The sequence below is a fragment of the Pelodiscus sinensis genome, chromosome 2 (assembly GCF_052426305.1).
Source record: "Pelodiscus sinensis isolate ZL-2025 chromosome 2, ASM5242630v1, whole genome shotgun sequence".
In the NCBI taxonomy this organism is placed as follows: Eukaryota; Metazoa; Chordata; order Testudines; family Trionychidae; genus Pelodiscus; species Pelodiscus sinensis.
The window spans coordinates 39,586,024-39,606,093 of record NC_143053.1 but is presented as its reverse complement, the minus strand read 5'-3'; the positions used below and the strand labels follow the sequence as shown (position 1 = coordinate 39,606,093).

Below are 20,070 nucleotides of genomic sequence, written 5' to 3'. Positions count from 1 at the left end.
TGCTCTTTTTCCTTCTTTTCTCACTAAGGGACACCCAGTAGCCCCTTACAGTATCTCTTTGTTTAAAAAACAAACAAACATTACGTTAAGGAACAGAAAAGTATGGCAGAGTACAGGACCTAGCTTAGGGATGCTGGGCTCTTCCATTAAGTCATCCTGAGATCATGTTTAGATACTACATGCAGGTGGAGAGGAATTGATGTTAGCAGCATTACTTCATAATCTGGTAAAAGATAATAGGAAGGGCTGTGATGTTTCTCGGAGGGAAAAGAAACTCGGGCCTGTGACCGATGAAGTCCTGTGGGAAAATCCTAGGAATAATGAAGCTTGAGGCAAGAGAACTTAGGTTGATGTTTTGATGCTGTTATTTAAGTTAACATTACACATAAATGCCAGGAATCGAGGAAATCTGGACTACATCCAGTGTTCAAATAGTCTGTTCAAAAGCAGTGCAGGATCTCCACCTGCTTAAAATTATGTATGTAAATAATCCATATAAAAATCTCTTTGAGCCTACAACTAGCCAATGTTTAGAATTATGTTCTCCATTTCACCAGCAGCTCCCTCTCAGAAGGCATCAGGTCATGCTGATTCCCAGAACTGTTCTTCAGTAGAATGACAGGGCCATCCATCAGAAGGATGCTTATTCCTCTAGTCACTTTGTGAGAAGAGCTGCAAAGCTTTGACTCTGCTACCCCAGGGATTAAATATTAACCACTCCGATGTTCGCTAGATTTCTGTTAAATTTAAGAGATCCATCCATAATTGATGTTTTCTGTAGCAACCCAAGGTGCATAGGAGCAAAAGAAACCATCCATCCTTTAAAACAGGAGATTAGTACTGACTCGAGTAAGGTTATATTACTGCAATGTCTTAGGTGGGGATTTTTGGGGCCCAGTATGGATTGTTGTTTTATGTGGGAAAACCACCCTGCTTGTACAGAGCTGCATTCATGTCAGAAAGGCATTACATGGGGGCAAGCTTTCCACCTTCCCACATGAAACAAGTTGAAGGATGGAAATGTCAGATTTTTCAGTGGTTCATACCTTGTGACTACTTTTAGAAAAGCTGTCTTTCTATTGCATTACTGGCGTGACTGTATTATACTGTGATACTGACTTGAATCTAAAGACAACTACATTGGAAGCTCAACAACTCTTGCTAAGTTATATATATAACACCAGTAAACTTGTGCTATACACTTTGCAAACAAATAAGGAGGCAAGGTCCCCATCTCAAAGAGAGATTGGACCTCCTGGTCCAGCACCCTTGGGACCGGACTGCTCCTGGCTCTATACTGGCTCCCCTGACACTGTCTCTCCCCTGCCAACTCCCTACCTGCTGCTGGCCCTGAGGCTCTGCTGACCCTGCTAGGCAGCTGTTGCTGAGGTGACTCCCAGCCCCACCAGGCAGCCACGTGCCGGGTCTCCCAGTCTCACCAGGCTGCTGCTGCCATGGCAGCTGCTCCTAGCACTGCCGGGCAGCCATGTGCCAGATCTCCTGGCCTCACTGGGCAGCCCCAATGCCATGCGCTGGTGGCCCTGCCGGCAGCTCACTGTGGGCAGCCCGATGTCCTGCCAGACCTGCAGGGCTCCCTGCTGCTGGCCCTCCACTGGGACTCTCTGGTCCTGCAACATCTATGCCAGACCATGGATATTGCCAGATCAGAGAGTCCCAGAGTAGAGAGTTTCAACCTTATTTGTATTCAAGTTCTGTATCAGCAGTTATCATTGCAGCACCTGCATACTTCCCAGGTCGATTACATTTACATGTCCTTTCATCACCTCAAGCTGTCAGAGTAGAAGCTGGTATTTGGGAGCAAGGAAGAAAATGAGTTAGTAGGAAGAAGTGAGTTTTAAGGAGAGAGTGTAATGGGGTCATGGTTGAATAGGGCATGGAAGGGGCTTCAGGCATCGTGGGATGTGAATTTGAAAGAATACAGCGAGGCAAATGTAGGAGAAGTAAATCAAGCGGTGCTAGCTAATCATGGCATTTGGACAGAATGAAGGAAACAAAGGGCCAAGTGAAAGGAGAAAGGAGGGTGAGTTGCTGGATGATAAGCATCCATGGATATTGATGGGGGTGACTCAGTATAAGTGAGCACTAAGCAGACACCACAGTGTCATTTTTAAAATGACAAAACATTAATAAACTTTGGGGAAGGAGGGAGAAGAAAAAAACCTCTGGAGTATAGAAGGGAGCTTGGGGTAGGGGACTGGGGTGCAGGAGGTGGTGTGGGGTTTGGAAGGGAGTTTGGGTGAAGGAGGGGGTTATGGCCTGGGTCAGGTGATTGGGATGCAAGGTCCAGGAGGGGATGCAGGACCTAGGAGGGAGTTGTGATTGAGGATAGGGATTTGGGTGGCGACCTGGGGCAGGAGGGACTGCAGAGTGTGGGAGGAGGTAGGGGTGCAGGAGAGGATTCTGACCTGGAGGGGGTGTGTGGGAGGGGGTGCAGGGTTTGGGAGGGGGTTATGATCTGGGACAGGGTATTGGGGGGCAGTGCCAGGTGCAGGCTTTGGCTGGAAAGTGCTTACCTTAGGTGGCTCCCAGCCAGCAGCCCAGTGGGACCATGGGGCAGGCTCCCTGCCTGCCACACCCCCACATGCCACTCAGAACAGCCAGATATGGAGGCCATGTGTGTTTCTGCATGTCCCTGGGATGCTACCGGCACTTCCATGCACTGCAAGCATGACTCAGGCAGCTCCCATTGGCCAGTTTCTGACCAACAGGAGCTGCAAGATTGTGCTAGGAGTGGGGACAGCATGCAAATCTCCTCACCCCAAGGGGCACAGGTTCACGGAGATGCACATGGCCCTGCAGCTGGCCGCTTTGAGCAACATGCGTGGGTGTGGGCAGACAGGGAGCCTACCCAAAAGTCCCATTAAGTCATGGGACATTGGCAGGCTGAATCAGAAGGCTTGGGGGAGGAGGGCTGGATTCAGCCTGCAGCCTATATTTTGCCTGCTCTTAAGCTAATTAGAATACATCAAAGAGCAAGGATGGATTTTGAAGGTTTATATATAGAGACTCTCTAATCCAAGTAGCATTTTGATATTTGAATTCAAATTTGGATGTTGATTAACAGCTAATGGCAACAGTGAAGAGTCATTCACTCAGTCAATCAATCAGTAGAATAAGGAGCCATTTGACTACGCTGGGCAACACAGGGAACACAATTGAGCCATCTATGCAAGAATAGGGCCCCATCTTCAAAACCACTGTTATTTCAGTTGTTAAATAAATACATTTAGATGTCTGCGCAGAAAATGTGGAATAAATTCATTCAAATCACGTACAACCAGTGCCAATAGTTACTCCCTCTCAAGCCACTAACATTTAAATTTTCTCTATGCAAATTCCCACCCCTTTTTCAGCTTACCTTCTGCTTTGCTCAAATTCAACATATTTCAGGCTCTGTTGGACCCAAGGGATGGAGAGGAGAAAAGCACTTGAGGAGCTGATCTGCAGCACATGGCTATGGCTGTGGCACTGGGAACAATTTGTTTCAGGGGCAGCTGTTTGACATTGTGACTTGTGATGCAAAAATCAAGATATTTTGACTTACAGAGAATTATAAACAAGAAACTTACCGCATAGATCAGAAACTGCCAGCTAACTAAATAATTCTGTATTTTAGTTGCCGTGAGCTCCTGGGTTACATTTGGAGCGAATGTCACCAACAAATATGTTCCTGCAATTGCCAGGGTTCCACCTTTAAATAAAAACATACATTACTTTCACAAAGGATATTATTGTCTCATTCACCCTTCAAGGCCCTTTGGAAGTAGTTTCTAGCATAAAGTTAAGTCCCACTTAATTAGACATACGATATATGGAGTTTTTAAATAAAATCCAGAAGATTCCTGGGGAACTCCTTCAGATATCAGCTCTGCTTCATAGTCTTCTGAAACAGGACCGTGGTTCAGCAAAGCATTTAAGAACATGCTTGACTAACACCAAAGGCAAGACAATGAAGAATCAGGTCCCTGTTAATCATGACCATGTCACAAATTACTGTCAATTAAAAGGACATGATGTTTATTGAGGCAGGGGCAGATTCTCTGCTGATGTAAATTAGCATACATCCTCTTAAGTCAAAGTAGCTACACAGGCTTAGGCTACATCTACAATGCAATCCAGAATGATGCTCTCAGATCAATCCACTGGCAGTCGATTTAGCAGCTTTAGTGAAGACTTGCCAAATTGACTACAGATCGCTCTCCTGTCAACCCTGTTACTCTACTCCAGAAGAATAGAGTAAGGAAAGTCGACAGGAAAGTTTCTCCCGTCATTCCCTCCATGGCGTAGACCCTGCAGTAACTTGACTTGAGGTACATCGACTCCAGCTACGTTATTCATGTAGTTGGAGGTGCGTAGCTTAAGTCAACTTTCTGCTGTAGTATTGATGTAGATACAGCTAACGCTCTGGCCTGGAATCTCTAAGGGTATGTTCACACTAGCCCCCTAGTTTGAACTAGGGAGGCTAACGAGGGCGACTGAAATTGCAAATGAAGCGCGGGATTTAAATATCCCATGCTTCATTAGCATGTTCATGTTTGGAAATTGACTAGCCCGGAATAACTGCCCGTGTCTACACGCAGCAGTGAAACGGGAGTTCGAAGTAAAGCCCTAACTTGAATTAGCTGTTATTCCTCCTGGAATGAGGTTTACCAGCTAATTCAAATTAAGGGCTTTACTTCAAACTCCCGTTTCACTGCCGTGTGTAGACGTGGGCAGTTATTCCGGGCTAGTCAATTTCCAAAATGGCGATCGCCCAGGAACATGCTAATGAAGCACAGGACAGTTAAATCCCGCGCTTCATTTGCAATTTCGGTCACCCTCATTAGCCTCCCTAGTTTGAAGTAGGGGGCTAGTGTAGACATACTCTAAGAGCAATAGATGTGTGCCAGCTCCATAGCTAAGTGTGAAGCTGATATGAAGTCAGCCCTTTTGCCATACCCTTCCATCCTTGCAGATTAGTTCCATAAAAGGGCAGAGTTGATTTGCAAGAGGCTATTCAGTTATCTGGTTGCAGAGGCCCCTTTTCAAGGTCAAACTTGTATTATTGTGTTTTTAATAAAAATCTGGAACTTCTGCCCTGTGAATAGCCAGCTGACAAACACAGATGTTCCTGGGGATATCTAGATGTAACAGGGCTGATTATTGAGCTCAGAAGCACCATTGATTAGCTAATATCTTACCTAATCCAATGTAGCTGTTTTTAAATGATCATTACACATTCTTGGGAACCAATAAATCAATATGGAACATGAGGTTTAAAAATACAAAACAAAGCACATCAGCAGGACATTGTTGGCGCTGCTACAGCACGGGGGTTTCTTTGGAAAAGCAGAACTGTTCTAAATTTATGTGCCTGCCAAAATATCACCATATTTCCCATTACACAACTCATTCCTATGGAATGCAGCAACATTGTTAAATCCTTCCTGAAAAGTCAAACTAACAGAACTAAAATAAATCAGTGTTGAATGTGAGCTAAAGCAATGTTCAGTGTAAAAGGCAATGATCAGTTGAGGGATGTAGTCTCAGTGTATCAGTTGAGTTGGCAGATTAGGATCCAAAACCTAAGTAAATAGTCTAGGTTGTTGGAGCAACACTGCTTTCTCCAAAATGTGCACAGCAACAGCTGTGCTATTGTTATCACACTATGGACTAAATCCTGCTCAGCATGCCACGTGAGTTACATGTCCTTGCAAATATCAATGGCACTGCTCACTTGGGTAATTCATCTGGGAAAGCACGATATAAAAAGCAAAAACTGAAATGTGCATGCCTCTTAACTATTAAAATGCCCAATTCCTTCAAAGGCTATAACAAAAGAATGCAGAGCAAGACAATGTTGAAAAACAACTAAAATTTCTGACACAGCAAGAAAGCTCTGGAGCCAAGGGGGGCTGCAGGAAACAGTGTGGGCCAGGCATGCCACTTCTCATGGCTCCCCTTGGCTGCAAATAGCAAATCGGAGCCAACGGGAGCTGTGAGGCTCTGTGGCTGCAGAACTGGTAAATAACCAAACCAGAGTGGCCGGTTAGCAGGTTTCTCAGAGTGGATCCACAGACCACTTTGAGAAACACTGGTATAAAGTAGCAAATAGTTGTCATTTTTAAAATGAAGATTTAAATTTTTGTGTAATACAGATTGCACCTCTATAAACCAGAACTCTGGTCCAGCAACATCCATGGTCCAGGAGGATCACGGATGTTCCAGGATCAGAGTGTCCTGGTATGCTGTGGGAGGTGGGGAGAGATGAGAGCCCAGTACAATGCAGGGTAGGGGGGGATGCAGGGCCCAGCTGGGCTGTGGGAGTGGCTCAGCTGGGCTACAGGGGGAGCCAAGAAGCCCAAGGAGGGGCAGGATACGGGGGGGGGGGGGGGGGGAGGAAGGGGCGGCATCAGGGAGACCAGAAATGACCTCCCCTGGTCCAGAAAAATCCCTCATACAGAACCAGTCAGGTCCCAAGGGTTCTGGATCAGGGAGGTCCAACCTGTACCTACAATGGAAAAATAAGCACCTTTAATTTGAAAGAACAATTAATTACTTCATGGTTTTTACTGAACTTGCATCATGTTCATAAAATACTAAATACCATCTCAGAGTTAAAAATATGCAATGAAAGAGTGAACTTCAGTAAATAATTTCTACCACATGTAAACTTTTACGGTATAGCTCTAAGGGTAGAGGATTTTGAATCACTAATTTTCATATGTAAATAAGATTTTCCCTCATACTGTGACATGGGCCCAATTTTTAAAGTATATGCCTTTGAGCATTTGCTTGGGCAAGTGGGGGAGTTTGCCTTTGAGATTTCCAGCTTGCTAAGCATATGGAACCACATATGTTGCGTTAGCAACTGCTTACTTACCTAACATATTGGCAGCCCTCATGGCTTCTTTTAGGAATAAGACAGAAATAAATGCACTACCTGAAAAACAATTATATATACAGCGCTGTATTACAATGGCATGGGTCAGGCATAAAACACATCATAATAATTGTGATGGCTGTAGCATGCTTTTTCATGCAGACACTGAGGCTCAGTACAGTTGTAATATGATCAAGGGACTGGGAATAGGGGATTCTGCCGTCAAACTGAGCTGTCACAATGGTACACGTTGGAAGTATACGTTTATTGACTTTGGAAGAGCCTCCATTTTTGCTCTGGTGAAACAGAACAGAATTTAGCCTTTAAGGTTGGTCTACTCTGCTTTTAAACCATTTTCATTGTATCCATTTGAAACAGATGCAGTTCAAGAATTGCAAACCCCAGTGTGGGCTCTGCTTATATCACTGTACCTTATTAATCAGAAACAATTAAAGCAGCATAAAAACTGAATAGAGATCAGTTTTCTTAGGTTCTGGGCCCAGCTGCACCCTCTTCATGGCCATGCATTGCTCCAAATCTCTCTGAGCCTCAGTTCATTCATCTGCATAGGGGCTTACTAATACTTCCTTGCACGTAAAGTATGCAATATTTGCAGAAGTACCTTGGGATCTGTAGATGAAAGCCACTGGACAGGCAAACTATATGACAAACTTTCTAATTTCATTATTGACTAGGAGACTGGGGGTGATTTGCTGAAATTTGAAAAGTAACAAACAGTAACATGCCTTCAGAACTAAATCCTTTTTTAAGGTCTTCCAAGGGGCCCTGTGATAAGTAGCAGGGAGAGTCTTGCGGCTTCTGAGAAGAAAGCCAAGTCAGGAGTCCTGGGAGAAGTTTTCCCAACCCACTGCAACCCACATCCATTTTTCTGACAACCACTCCTTTCCTTGGCCAGCACTCTCATTTTATCCCTCTTTTCCTGATGCCTGCTCTCAGCCTGGCTTTATCTGGGGAAAAGGCAGCAGGTGAGCAGTTCAGAACAGAAGCAGTGGCTGAAGGCAAAGACTTTATGGCAAGGAATCTACAATGGACCCATTCAGAAGAGTCAGATGGCTGGATGAGCCAATGCCAGGAAAAGAACGACATTGTTGACAGCCCAAGAAGGGGGGTTCTATTCTAGTATACAGTTGGAGTGTGGGTCTGTAGAGGTGAGAACTTAATGGAAACCTCTCACTTAAGAGGAAGAAGTAGAGAATTCCCTCTCATTGGGATTGGTCCATTCCATTCATTCTTTTCTGGTTGGGATTGCTCCTGCTTTGGGCAGGGGGCTGGACTCGATGACCTCCTGAGGTCACTTCCAGCCCTAGGATTCTAGAAAGAGACTTGAGAGAAGAAGGCAGAACTGATGTAGAGAGGAGACAGATGGGATATGACTATGAGCACACTTGGATATTCCAAGCACGATTACATAGAGAGGGGATGGAAGGATGAACTTGAGTCTAGAGCTCAGGACTGTGATTCAAAAGACCTGGGCTCTATGCCATGAACTTCAAGTTTGACCCTTGAAATCACCTAATCTCTCGGCCTTAGTATCTCCATTTCATGGAAGGCAAGAGAAACCACCTGTGCCTGGCTGCCAAGTATGTTCTGAGCATTTGCAAAACACTGCACAATGTTTGGCTAAAGAAATGCAAAATATTGTAATTGTCTCTGCTATTGTGCTTTTCCTTGTGATTGCAAAATGTAATGTCTGCATATCCTCAAATGCAGAAGACAAGGGAAAAAAATCCAGCCAGCAACCTGCTGCATGGGAGATACACACATGCAGGACAAAGAAGGTACCACTGAGTTCATGAGGCGCAAATCATTTGTTTAAAAAATACAGTGTGATGCTTCCATGAACATCAGGAGATTGACAGACATTCAGCAGCACTTCTGCACTTGCCCATACCACAGACAGTCTCCCAACAGACAGACAACATTTCCAATGGTCTTAAATGTAAATGGTACCAAGCGTTATGGAGGTTGAGGTAAAACATTAATAATGATAAAATAAACTATTTCTGAAAGTAAATCTCCAAGATGTACGTACTTAGCTGCTTAGGTTTCCTTTGCACAACATTAAGATGACAGCTTTGCTGAGCAAAAAAACTTTGGTATCTAAGCAACACTCTGTAAAATGAGAGCTAACCAACCAGCTCCCAACTCCCTCCCACAAAAAAAAAAAAAAAAAAGATGGGATGGAGCCTCCAACTCTCCACCCCCAGAAACTGAATTACTGCTCTTTTCCTCTCCTGCAATCACAGCTCTTACAAATTTCTTATCATGCCAGCTACTTAGACAGTTTCTATAACAACAAAGAACCATTGCTTAATGAACTGATGCTTTGGTAATAGAAGGGTTTTTTTGAGCCTGTGATCTTGTCATACAAGTTAATGAATATGTTAAATGAAAGAACAAAAAGATTTGTGATCTACCCCTACAAGGTACAGAGTTCTTCTTGGAAGATGCCACATGCCCTCAGTTCCCATGGAGTGAATGAGGAACAGAGGAACTCCACACCACATATGGTAATAAAGGTTAGGCCCTTATTCTTTGAACACACGAGTAACTTTACGCACACGAGCATCCCTATTGACTCCAGTGGGACTACTCAGATGGAGAGTTGTCAGCTCTTGCAATTTTATCAAGAGTTTTATAAAATCTGATGTTTTTCTTAAAGCCTCACCTCTGGGCAACGTGAGAATCCCAGTTGTTTTTTTAAACTAAGTTTCTAGTCCCTGAGGGTACATCTACACTGCAATCAATAGGGTGACTACAGCATGTGCAGACGTACCTGGGCTTGCTTTGATCTAACTAATTCAAATAAAAGTAACAAGGAAGCTGAAGCAATATGGTCTCTACACAGCTGACCATGCCCACCAAGACCCAGGGTACATACTTGAGCACCTGCCATCCATGCTGCCACAACGTAACAGCTATTGTTAGTTAAGCTAGTTTTGATCTAGGTAGATCAAAGCTAGCTTGGGTTCACCTACACATACTGCCATCAATCCTCCTGGCTGCAGTACCTATACCCATTAGGCACTTCTGAAGACTTTGTCCTAATGCTCAGCACCTAGTAGAATTTGGCTTGGACAAAGCAAGATCTTATATATTTAAAAAAAATATCTAATGGAGTCTTTGAGCTCTTCTCTACCCTGGGTTAGACATTTGTACAGGGGTGGCCAACCCCTGGCTCCAGAGCCACATGCAGCTCTTCAGAAGTTAACATGCGGCTTCTTGCATAGGTACCAAATCCAGGGCTGGAGCTACAGGTGCCAACTTTACACTGGGCCGGAGGGTGCTCACTGTTCAACCCCCAGCTCTGCCCTAAGCCCTTTCCTCCTCAGATCCTGCCACTTCCTTATCTTCTCCACTGAGCCTGTCACACCCATGCTTGCCCCCTTGAGTATCTCTCTGGGTATGTCTACACTACCCCGCTAGTGCGAACTAGCGGGGTAATGTATGCATACTGAACGTGCAAATGAAGCCCGGGATTTGAATTTCCCGGGCTTTATTTGCATAAGCCGGCCGGCACCATTTTTAAATGCCGGCTTGTTCGAACCCCGTGCCGCGCGGCTACACGCGGCACGGGCTAGATAGTTCGGACTAGCAAGCTATTCCGAACGAGGTGTGGAACGAGGTGTACAGATAGTTCGGAACGGCTTGCTAGTCCGAACTATCTAGCCCGTGCCGCGTGTAGCCGCGCGGCACGGGGTTCGAACAAGCCGGCATTTAAAAATGGTGCCGGCCGGCTTATGCAAATAAAGCCCGGGAAATTCAAATCCCGGGCTTCATTTGCACGTTCGGTATGCATACATTACCCCGCTAGTTCGCACTAGCGGGGTAGTGTAGACATACCCTCACTGAGAAAGAGCTGAGCTCAGTGGGCAGGAGGAAAAGGAGAAGGAGGCACCGACTGGTGGGGCTGCCAGTGGGCGGGATGTACTGAGAGTGGTGGTGGGGAGATGATCGAGGCTGGTGACATAGAACTGCTGCTCTTTGGCAATGTGCATTGGTGAACTCTAGCTCCTTCTCAGGTTTAGGCTGGCCACCCCTGCATTAGTAGGAGCTGCATACAAAATGGAGAAGACAGGCCCCATGAAGAAAATGGCCCTTTTCTAAAGCCTTAAAAACCCAAGACTGAGTCTTCAAAACCAGAATTGCTACTGCACAGTAAGACTTATGATTTGCTGAAATATTAAAGTCATGCTAGACAGAACTACTGCATACAAATGAAAAAAGAATCTTAATTCAGGGGTTTAATTGTTCTGTTGAAACAACCTTGTCTTCTCATGCATCAACAAAATATAGGCTGTTTTGTATTCATTATCAGTGTACTGCCATGGCATACAAATTTCAGTTCCCTGAAAGAAACATCTGGAAGACTCTTTATCCCGCATGATGTACAATAAGGGCAGGTCTATACTACAAGGCAAAGTTGATGTAAGCTATGCAATTTTTTTTGAGAAGGGATGCAGTAGAGTAACTCAAATCAATATAGCTATCTACTATAAGATCCACATAAACTCTCCCATTGGTTCCCCTTACTCATCTCATTGTGGTGGAGTACCACAGTCAATGGGACACTGTTCTGTGGTATATTTAGTGGGTTCACTAGTTCCCTGGTGGATTGATTGCCACAGTGTCAATCCCGGCTGTAGTGGAGACAAACCTTTAGACCAGGGCTGTTCAATTTTGGAAGCCCTGGGGGCCACAATGATACTCACAGCACGTGCCAAGGGCCACAACTCAAATGTGGTTGCACATACATGCAAATATATATGCAAATATATGCAAATATCTCTTTTCACACTGACCAGCATGAATTCAAAGATTAAGCCGTAAGCTGCAGTGTGGGAACCCAAACGTGGCCAGTGTGAGCCAGTCAGCACCTCTCAGTCTCTGTCCACAAGACTAAGCAGCCAGCACTTCCCACAATGCCCTGGCGCTCCAATACCTCCTCCCTTAGGGCTAGAAACACTGACACCCTGAACCAGTCTGTTCCAGCCAGTCCGTACGCTTGCGTCTTTCAATGCTTACCCCACCTAGGAGACACCTCGCCGTTGTGGAGTGTTCCCAGTGGAGGCCATGTTCAAAGGATTCCACCCGCAGGCCACATGTAGAGCACTGTGTAAACCCAAACCACATCGTAGGCCACAAACAATGGGCCGCAGGCTGCATGCAGCCCATGGGCCACGTGTTGAGTAGCCCTGCTTTAGACATTTAACTAGGAAAAATGTAGATTCATTCATTTAGACGGTTGCTGATTTTTCCCAGGATTTTTCTGTGTCTGGTTATCTTCAATTATAGGTGTTCTATAGCACAAGTAAAAATGGAGAATAATTTAAAATTTGATGTCTATTACTAAAACATAATTAATAGTCTGAGCAGCAATTGAAAAACAACTGTCATCTCACAGATGTGGGGTCTGTAATTAGGTTTTGTTTTGTTTCACTTTTAAAGAGTAATTATGTGTAAACACAGAAGGTGGTGACAGAAAACACATTAGAATGTCCAATCCATCCCTTTGCCAATGAAGGATAGAGCCCTACAGTACCTTTTCTAGTGTTTTGACCAACCTAATCTTAAAAAAAAAATCAAGTGATGAGATTTCCACCACTTTTCCTCCTTGGAGATTATTCCGCAGTGCAATATTTCCTTGTTAAAGGGAGAAAAATTCCTGGAGCCAGAGAATAACTAGAAACAGAGAAAAAAATTAGACTACTGAGTTATTATGGTTCATTTTGATGAGGGATACTTAGATGCTATGGTGATGGATGCTCTTATGTGCATTTGGCTAGACAGATTAAATAAAGTCCTGGATCTCAAATTGTGTCAAGACATATCACAAGAGAAAGAAAATGAAACAAGGGATTGCATGCCTGCACAAAATCAAACAAGAAGTGAGATGTAATTTCTTAGTGTCAGTACCATTCTGCCCAAGAAGCATGAAACGTTAATTGACCATGTTTCTATCATGCACGATCGATATTAATGACCCGAACACAAGAGAAAGGTCAGAGTTACAAAAGTAAGTCATTCAAATAGTGACCTATCCCAACCATTACATACTGAAGCTCTAGCGTGACAAGTGACAGAGACAGAGAGGGAAAGATGGTGGAGAAGCTGTCAGAACAAGATCTATTCCATACCTAGTTTTTTCTTCCCACAAAACAGTAACCAAAATATTTGAGGCTGATACACAATTTTCAGTTGTTTATCTCAGTTAATTCATAATGCTGAGTTACAGTGGGCCCCTAGCATATACTGGGAATGTGTTCTTAAAAAGGGTGACAGATACAGCATATACCAGGGACCTCCCTGTACAGTGCAGTACTGTACTCATGGAGACCCCCCCTTCCTGCACCCCTGCCCCACCTCTTTCAGACTAGTTTGGCTCCTTCCTTCAAGTGCACCCCATCCCCACTCCTCCCTCTCCTATAGAATCATAGAATCATAGAATAATAGGACTGGAAGGGACCTCAAGAGGTCATCGAGTCCAGCCCCCCACCCTCAAGGCAGGACCAAGCTCCTTCTACACCATCCCTGACAGATGTCTATCTAACCTGTTCTTAAATATCTCCAGAGAGGGAGATTCCACCACCTCCCTTGGCAATTTATTCCAATATTTGACCACCCTGACAGTTAGGAATTTTTCCCTAATGTCCAATCTAAACCTCCCCTGCTGCACTTTAAGCCCATTACTCCTTGTCCTGTCCTCAGAAACCAAGAGGAACAAATTTTCTCCTTCCTCCTTAGATATGGAACTAGAGGAGTGTTGGGGGGTGGTGATGCAGCACCCCTAGATTTTACATGGGGCCACCGGCCCTGCACCCTGACCTCCACTTCTCAGCTCAGGGCTTGAGTCCCAGTTGTCAGCCCTGTTTCCAGCCCTGCGCCTGGGCCCTGTGTCTAGGACTCTGCTCCCCAGGCCTGTGCCCTGGACTTGGGTCCCAGCCACTGGCCCTGCTTCCCAGCCACCAGCCCTGCATCTATGGTTCCATGCCTGGGGCTCAGGTCCTAGCTGCCAGCCCTGCTTCCCAGCTGCTGGTCCTGTGCCTGGAACTCCATGCTCATGGGTCTGTTCTAGGCGTGCTGGCCCTCTTCTCTATGCCCATGGCCTCACACCCAGTCCTGTCCATAAGCTCTGCTCCTGGGGTTCTGTGGCTGAAGCTCTGCTACTGGCCTTTCATGCCGGGCCCCAACTGCAGGCCCCATTCTTGGGACTCTGCTTTTGGTCCTGTACCCACCCCCAGCCTTGTCCCCCTTACCCCATCTGGGTCCCCCCCCCTTCCTGGAGACATGGCACAGCTTCTGGAAGCAGCTGGGAGCAGGGCACGGACAAATGTCAGGGACTATCTGTCATCATCTACACTAAAGGGTCCCAGTATCACCACACTGTCCCACCCCCCTCCCCTGCTGCTCCTGAATGCTGCTAAACAGCTGATTGTGGGAGGCAGGAAGCACTGGGAGGGAGGGGGAAGGAGTTGATCAGTGACCCTGTGGGCCACCGGTGGATGCAAGTACTATACTACACAAAAGGAGAACTTGTCCCGATTCACATTGGTCCTCATCCACGTATCCCTCATTTGCAACTTATAGTCTAGCACTGCACATGACAGATATGCAGATTGGGACCGAGGTGAATCAGAACACTTCCCCTACTAATAAGCAACAGACATGCAAAATAACAGATAAGGGAGAGATGTGTCATGGGGATCCACTGTAAAAACAAGCAAGCCTGCACGGAAACAAACAAGACGGGAAGGACACAGAAAACCATAGCATCCAGCTCTGTGGTCTCTCAGAATGAGGAGAATAAATTAATTTTTAAAAATGTCTGAAATAAAACTTTGCAGTGACTATTTCAGGGCTGCTCTTAGCTTAGTTCTCAGAACTGCAGGTCCTCAGTTATCACAAGGATGTTACATGATAATGACTGGGAAAGGAAGTGGACCTTGTGACACAGTTCCACTCTACGAGTAGGTCTGAGGACCTATTCCCTAAAGAACTTTATTTTCAAGTACACCATCTTTAAAGTAGCAGAAATAACTGTGACCCAAAGCCAATGGGAAATGGATATATGAAAATGCAAAAGCATCTCAAGCATGCCAAGCTGAGTGGATTATGCATAAACCACCTTTTTTCATAGAGTGATAGGACCTGTATAAAAGATGGTCTCCGATACCACATCCCTCTCCTCATTTCCAGACAACTTATTCAAGCAAGCCTAAAGAAAAAAAAAATCACCTATTATAGATTTAAACACAATTTTTAAACCCACAAAAATGATATGTTAAGATCTGTTTTTAATAATACATTATTTAAAATGCATTCTTTTCTTTCCTTAGAGAAGAGAACAGCTGTCTGCTCAAACTATTTAAAACTCTGAGCAGATGTAACAGTTCACATTATTGCAACTGTTCAAAGAATATTGTCACTGTGCCATTCAAAAATATGGTCTGGTCTTGGACTGAGTCTATTAAAAATTACTATTATAGGGCCAACTCTAGGCACACATCTTCACAGCATTGGATGCTGCACACAAAACTCACTAATGTCACCAACTCATAGGATCATGCACAGATTTTTTCACTTTAATTCAGAACAAGATACAGCATGGTAGGTAACACACTGCATATCCAGTTCTAGGAGCAAGTCCATTATAACTATTGTAAGAATATAAGAAATGCCAGATTCGTGACAGAAGGATGATATTTTGAAAAATACACAGAAAGACAGCACAGTCAAGGTTGTCTCTTTCAATAGGCTTAGGACATTTTATTTTGAGTGCTTAATTTCTAAACCTTAACACTGAATTATGGCCTATGGAAAGAAGTTTCAGTGCAAAATTGAAATCAATTTTGCAGTTTCAGTGCCAAATTGAAACCAACTCAAGTATGATCCTCTCCTTCCTGAACAAACTGAAATGTAATAAGAAAAATATTTCTTCTATTGAAAGACCTGCTATGTAAGTTACTATTGCCCAGTTATTAGCAGAAGGTGATATTTGACTTGATCAGTCTATCACATCTTGAAAGGATGTCCTAACATTCACAAAATAATGTTTCCATATCTGTACTTTTATTAAGAAAACATCTAATGAGAGAAAACATTACTGGACATGTTGATTTCATCAGCACACTGAATCTGGTAGTTTATTTCTTCTTTCTTGATATTTGAAGTTTACTTTCTCTTCTTTAACATCTTTGGTGGTTATTTAACTAAAATTGTTTTTGCTCAAACTAAAGTACTGGAGAAACAGGTAAAGTAAGGTACAATGTTGCTACATGAATGTTGGCTGGACAATATATAATTTCATAGCTCTACATTGCTTAAGAAAATGGTATTTGGAGTGGGTAGAAGGGAATGGAATATAAAGTGTTGAAAGGATATTCATATTTTAAAACCAAATTTTGGTTTGGTTAAAAAGAGAGTGGCAGGCAGGGCACTAAGAATAAATACATGTTTATGGAAATGTTTTCCATAACTGTTTGGAAGTAGGAGGAGTAGGAGAAGCAACAGAGAGAGTGTTTAACAGAGACATCTTCCCACAACGGTAGGTGGAGAAAGAGATACAAAGAAAGTGAAATTGATCAGATTTACTTTTGTTGTCCAAACTGAATAAAGTGCAAAAAGTAAACACAATATAACGTAGAAGGAAGAAATGAACATTTAAAAATCTAACAGGTCAGTTGGATTTTTTAATTTTGATTTTTATCTGCACAATGCTTTTTTAGTATGCTGAGGCATCTGGAACCTGCAAGATTTGCAGTTACTAAAGTTATAATTATTGCCATCACAAAGCACATCTGTACGTGTCAGCCCAACATTTTGTTTCACCCTCGGGTAAATATTTCATTTCCATCTATGGTAAATCCTTCCAAGGACTGTGTGTTCTGATTTACAACTGGATTTGTTGCCTAAACTCGGGGGCATTTTAATGTTAAAGGGTACAGTAAAATGCCTACACCTTCCATTTTTACACACATGCATGAATGAATCCTTCTACTGCAGCCAAGAAGCCTGCAGAGAAGAGAACTGAGCCTTTCTGAAGAAAGACTGCAGGATGTAGCATTGTTTTCAGAAGTGAATCCAGGACAACTGATAGAAAGAGACAGACCATGAAATATGCTGTTGTAGTGTCAAGATGAACTCCAATGTATGAGACCATCTTGAGATAGTTGTACTGCATACTTGGGAAGCAACATTATTAATGGATGCAGTTGTACCAGTGAATTCTTATTTCCACAGCTTCCATGCTATGCTATCCTATCTACTGTATTTTCTACTGTTACAGAGGAAGCAGAACTGTTTACAAACACATTTATCAGAAAAGAAGAAACAGAACATGAGAATGACCACACTGGGTCAGATCAAAGGTTCATCTAGCACAGTACCTGTCCTCCAACGGTGGCCAATGCCAGGTGCCCCCGAGGGAGTGAACAGAACAGGGCATTATCAAGTGATCCCTCTCCTTTCATCCATTTTTAGCCTCTGACAAACAGAGGCTAAGGACACCATTCCAACCCATCCTGGCTAATAAGTATTGATGGACCTAACCTCCATGAATTTATCTTGTTCTTTTTTTAACCCTGTTAAAGTCCTGGTCTTCACAACATCCTCTGGCAAGGAGTTCCACAGGTTGACAGTGCGCTGCGTGAAGAAAAACTTCTTTGTTTGTTTTATACCTGCTATAAATTTAATTTTGTGACCCCCTAGTTCTTATATTATGGGAACAAGTAAATAACTTTTCCTTTTTCACTTTTTCCACATTAGTCATGATTTTATAGACCTCTATCATGTCCACCCTCAGGCTACGTCTACACTACAGGGTTTTTGCACAAAAACCTGTGGAGTGTCCACACCTCAAGCACGTTTTTGCACAAGAAAATGTACAGTGAATTGACAGAACAGAGGGGTTTTTGCGGTATAGGAATTCCTCTTTCTACGACAAATAACTCCTTTGCTGTGTGTGGATGGGTGTTAGGGTTGACCGTCAGTTATCTTTGCATCTTATCGCAGACAGTCTGGCTGGAGACAGCGGTGAGCCGGTTCTAACCGGTGATGAGCTGACTCAAGGCCTCCTTAGCTGCATAAACAAATTGTGAGATAATTAGGCTCAAGGATATGTGTGGAAATTGGATAGCAGTGGTGTTCTTGCTAGAATCTGCCAGTGGACGTTTATGCCCCTAAAAGAGGAATAATTATAAAACAGCCAAAGGCACTGCTTAAATGGACAGTCCCACCTGTGGAACTAGGTCGTGTGGAAGCCCAAAAATTCCCCATGCTGAAACAGTGCCCGCTACCAGCTCTCGAAAGCACAGATAGAGGACCCGACATTGTCGGTAATAGAAGGGGCATATGCACTGGATCCTTGCTTGCCTGCTCGCTTGCTTAATTGCCTGCTTCTCTGTGGTGAGAAGCACATATTTAGTAATGTGTAAAGGCTGTAAGGCGTAATATGCTTTGGCAATAAAACCTCTCGGCTGTGTCTACACTGGCACCCTTTTCCGTAAAAGGGATGCTAATGAGACACTTCGGAATTGCAAATTCCGCAGGGGCTTTAAATATCCCCCGCGGCATTTGCATGAACATGGCTGCCGCTTTTTTCCGGCTCGGGGTTTTGCTGGAAAGTAGGAATTTGCTGGGGTTTTGAAAGTAGGAATAAGGGATCTTGCGGAAAAGGGCTTATTTTCCGCAAGATCCCGTCTAGACTGGCGCTTTTCTCCGGCAAAACCCCGAGCCGGAAAAAAGCGGCAGCCATGTTCATGCAAATGCTGCGGGGGATATTTAAATCCCCGCGGAATTTGCAATTCCGAAGAGTCTCATTAGCATCCCTTTTACGGAAAAGGGTGACAGTGTAGACACAGCCCTAATGTTTATGCACCTGTCGTGGCTTCGCTAAGTGTATCCAAGTCTCCTAATAGAGCAACAATGGGAAACAGGGGGGTTTGTGCAAAAACAGCCTTTTGGAAGAAGCATAGGTGCCCTGGTGGCCATTCTGTTAATGGCAATCCGAGATGTCTTGTGAGAGAGTGTCCATGCAGTCTGGACGCTCTCTTGTGCAAAAGCACATTGCTTTTCCGACGCGCTTTTGCCGTGTGGACACGCTCTTGGGCAAGACATTTTTGCAGAAAATCTCTTCCGCAAAAAACTTCTTGTGCAGGAAGTCTGCAGTCTAGACGTAGCCTCAGTCTCCTCTTTTCTAAGATGAAAAGTCCCAGTTTTTTTAATCTCTCTTCATATGGGACCCATTCCAAACCCCTAATAATTTTTGTTGCCCTTTTTTGAACCTTTTCCAATGCCAATATATCTTTTTTGCAATGAGGTGTCCACATCTGTACTCAATATTCAAGATTACCATGCATTTATATAAAGGCAATAAGATATTCTCTGTCTTATTCTCTATCTCCTTTTTAATGATTTCTAACATTCTGTTTACTTTTTTGTCTGCTGCTGCACTATCCATAATGACTCCAAGATCTCTCGAGTGATCATAGATAAATTAGTCCCCATCCTTTTGTATGTATAGTTGGGATTATTTTTTTCCAACGTGCATTACTTTGCATTTAACAACATTAAAGTTCACTTGCCATTTTGTTGCCCTGTTACCTAATTTTGTGAAATCCTTTTGAAGCTCTTCACAGTCTGCTTTGTTCTTAACTATCTTGAGCAGTTTAGTATCATCTGCAAATTTTGCCACCTCACTGTTTACCCCTTTCTTCAGATCATTTATAAATGGGTTAAATAGGATTGGTCCCAGCATGGACCCTTGGGTGGACATCTTTCCATTCTGAAAACCGACCATTTATTCATACCCTTTGTTTCCTGTCTTTTAACCCAATGGTTCCCAACTGCCAGGCTGCAGACTGCTGCTGGGCCAGGACCCACAGGGTGCCAGGCCGCAGCGGCTGCTGAAGCTTAAACCAGCTGTTCATGGCGGCTCAACTCTGGCACCCATGGTGGCTGAGGCATAGCAGCAGGAGACAGAGCAGGAGGTGCCTCCCCACTCCACACTTTGGGAGGGAAGCGGCGTGAAGGAGGAGAGAGCGGGCATGCTACCATTGGCTACTCCCCCTGTCCATGTTGCTGCTTTTGCTGGTGGCAGCACTAGGGCTGAGGCAGCTGTAGGAGGAGGCGGAGGAGAAGCTAGAGCTGAGGCGGCAGTAGGAGAAGGT

At 44.1% G+C, this 20,070-nt stretch overlaps 1 protein-coding gene across 1 annotated transcript in view; it reads right to left on the bottom strand.

Moving 5' to 3' along the window:
• Positions 1-20,070, bottom strand: part of NIPAL2 (NIPA like domain containing 2) — a 71,328-nt gene that overhangs the window by 18,272 nt on the left and 32,986 nt on the right. The window contains exons 4-5 of the mRNA XM_006123921.5: positions 6,884-6,943; positions 3,591-3,712 (exon numbers count right to left, since the gene is read on the bottom strand). Coding sequence (XP_006123983.1) covers positions 3,591-3,712; positions 6,884-6,943 — 182 coding nt within the window. The remainder of the gene's footprint in view (positions 1-3,590; positions 3,713-6,883; positions 6,944-20,070) is intronic.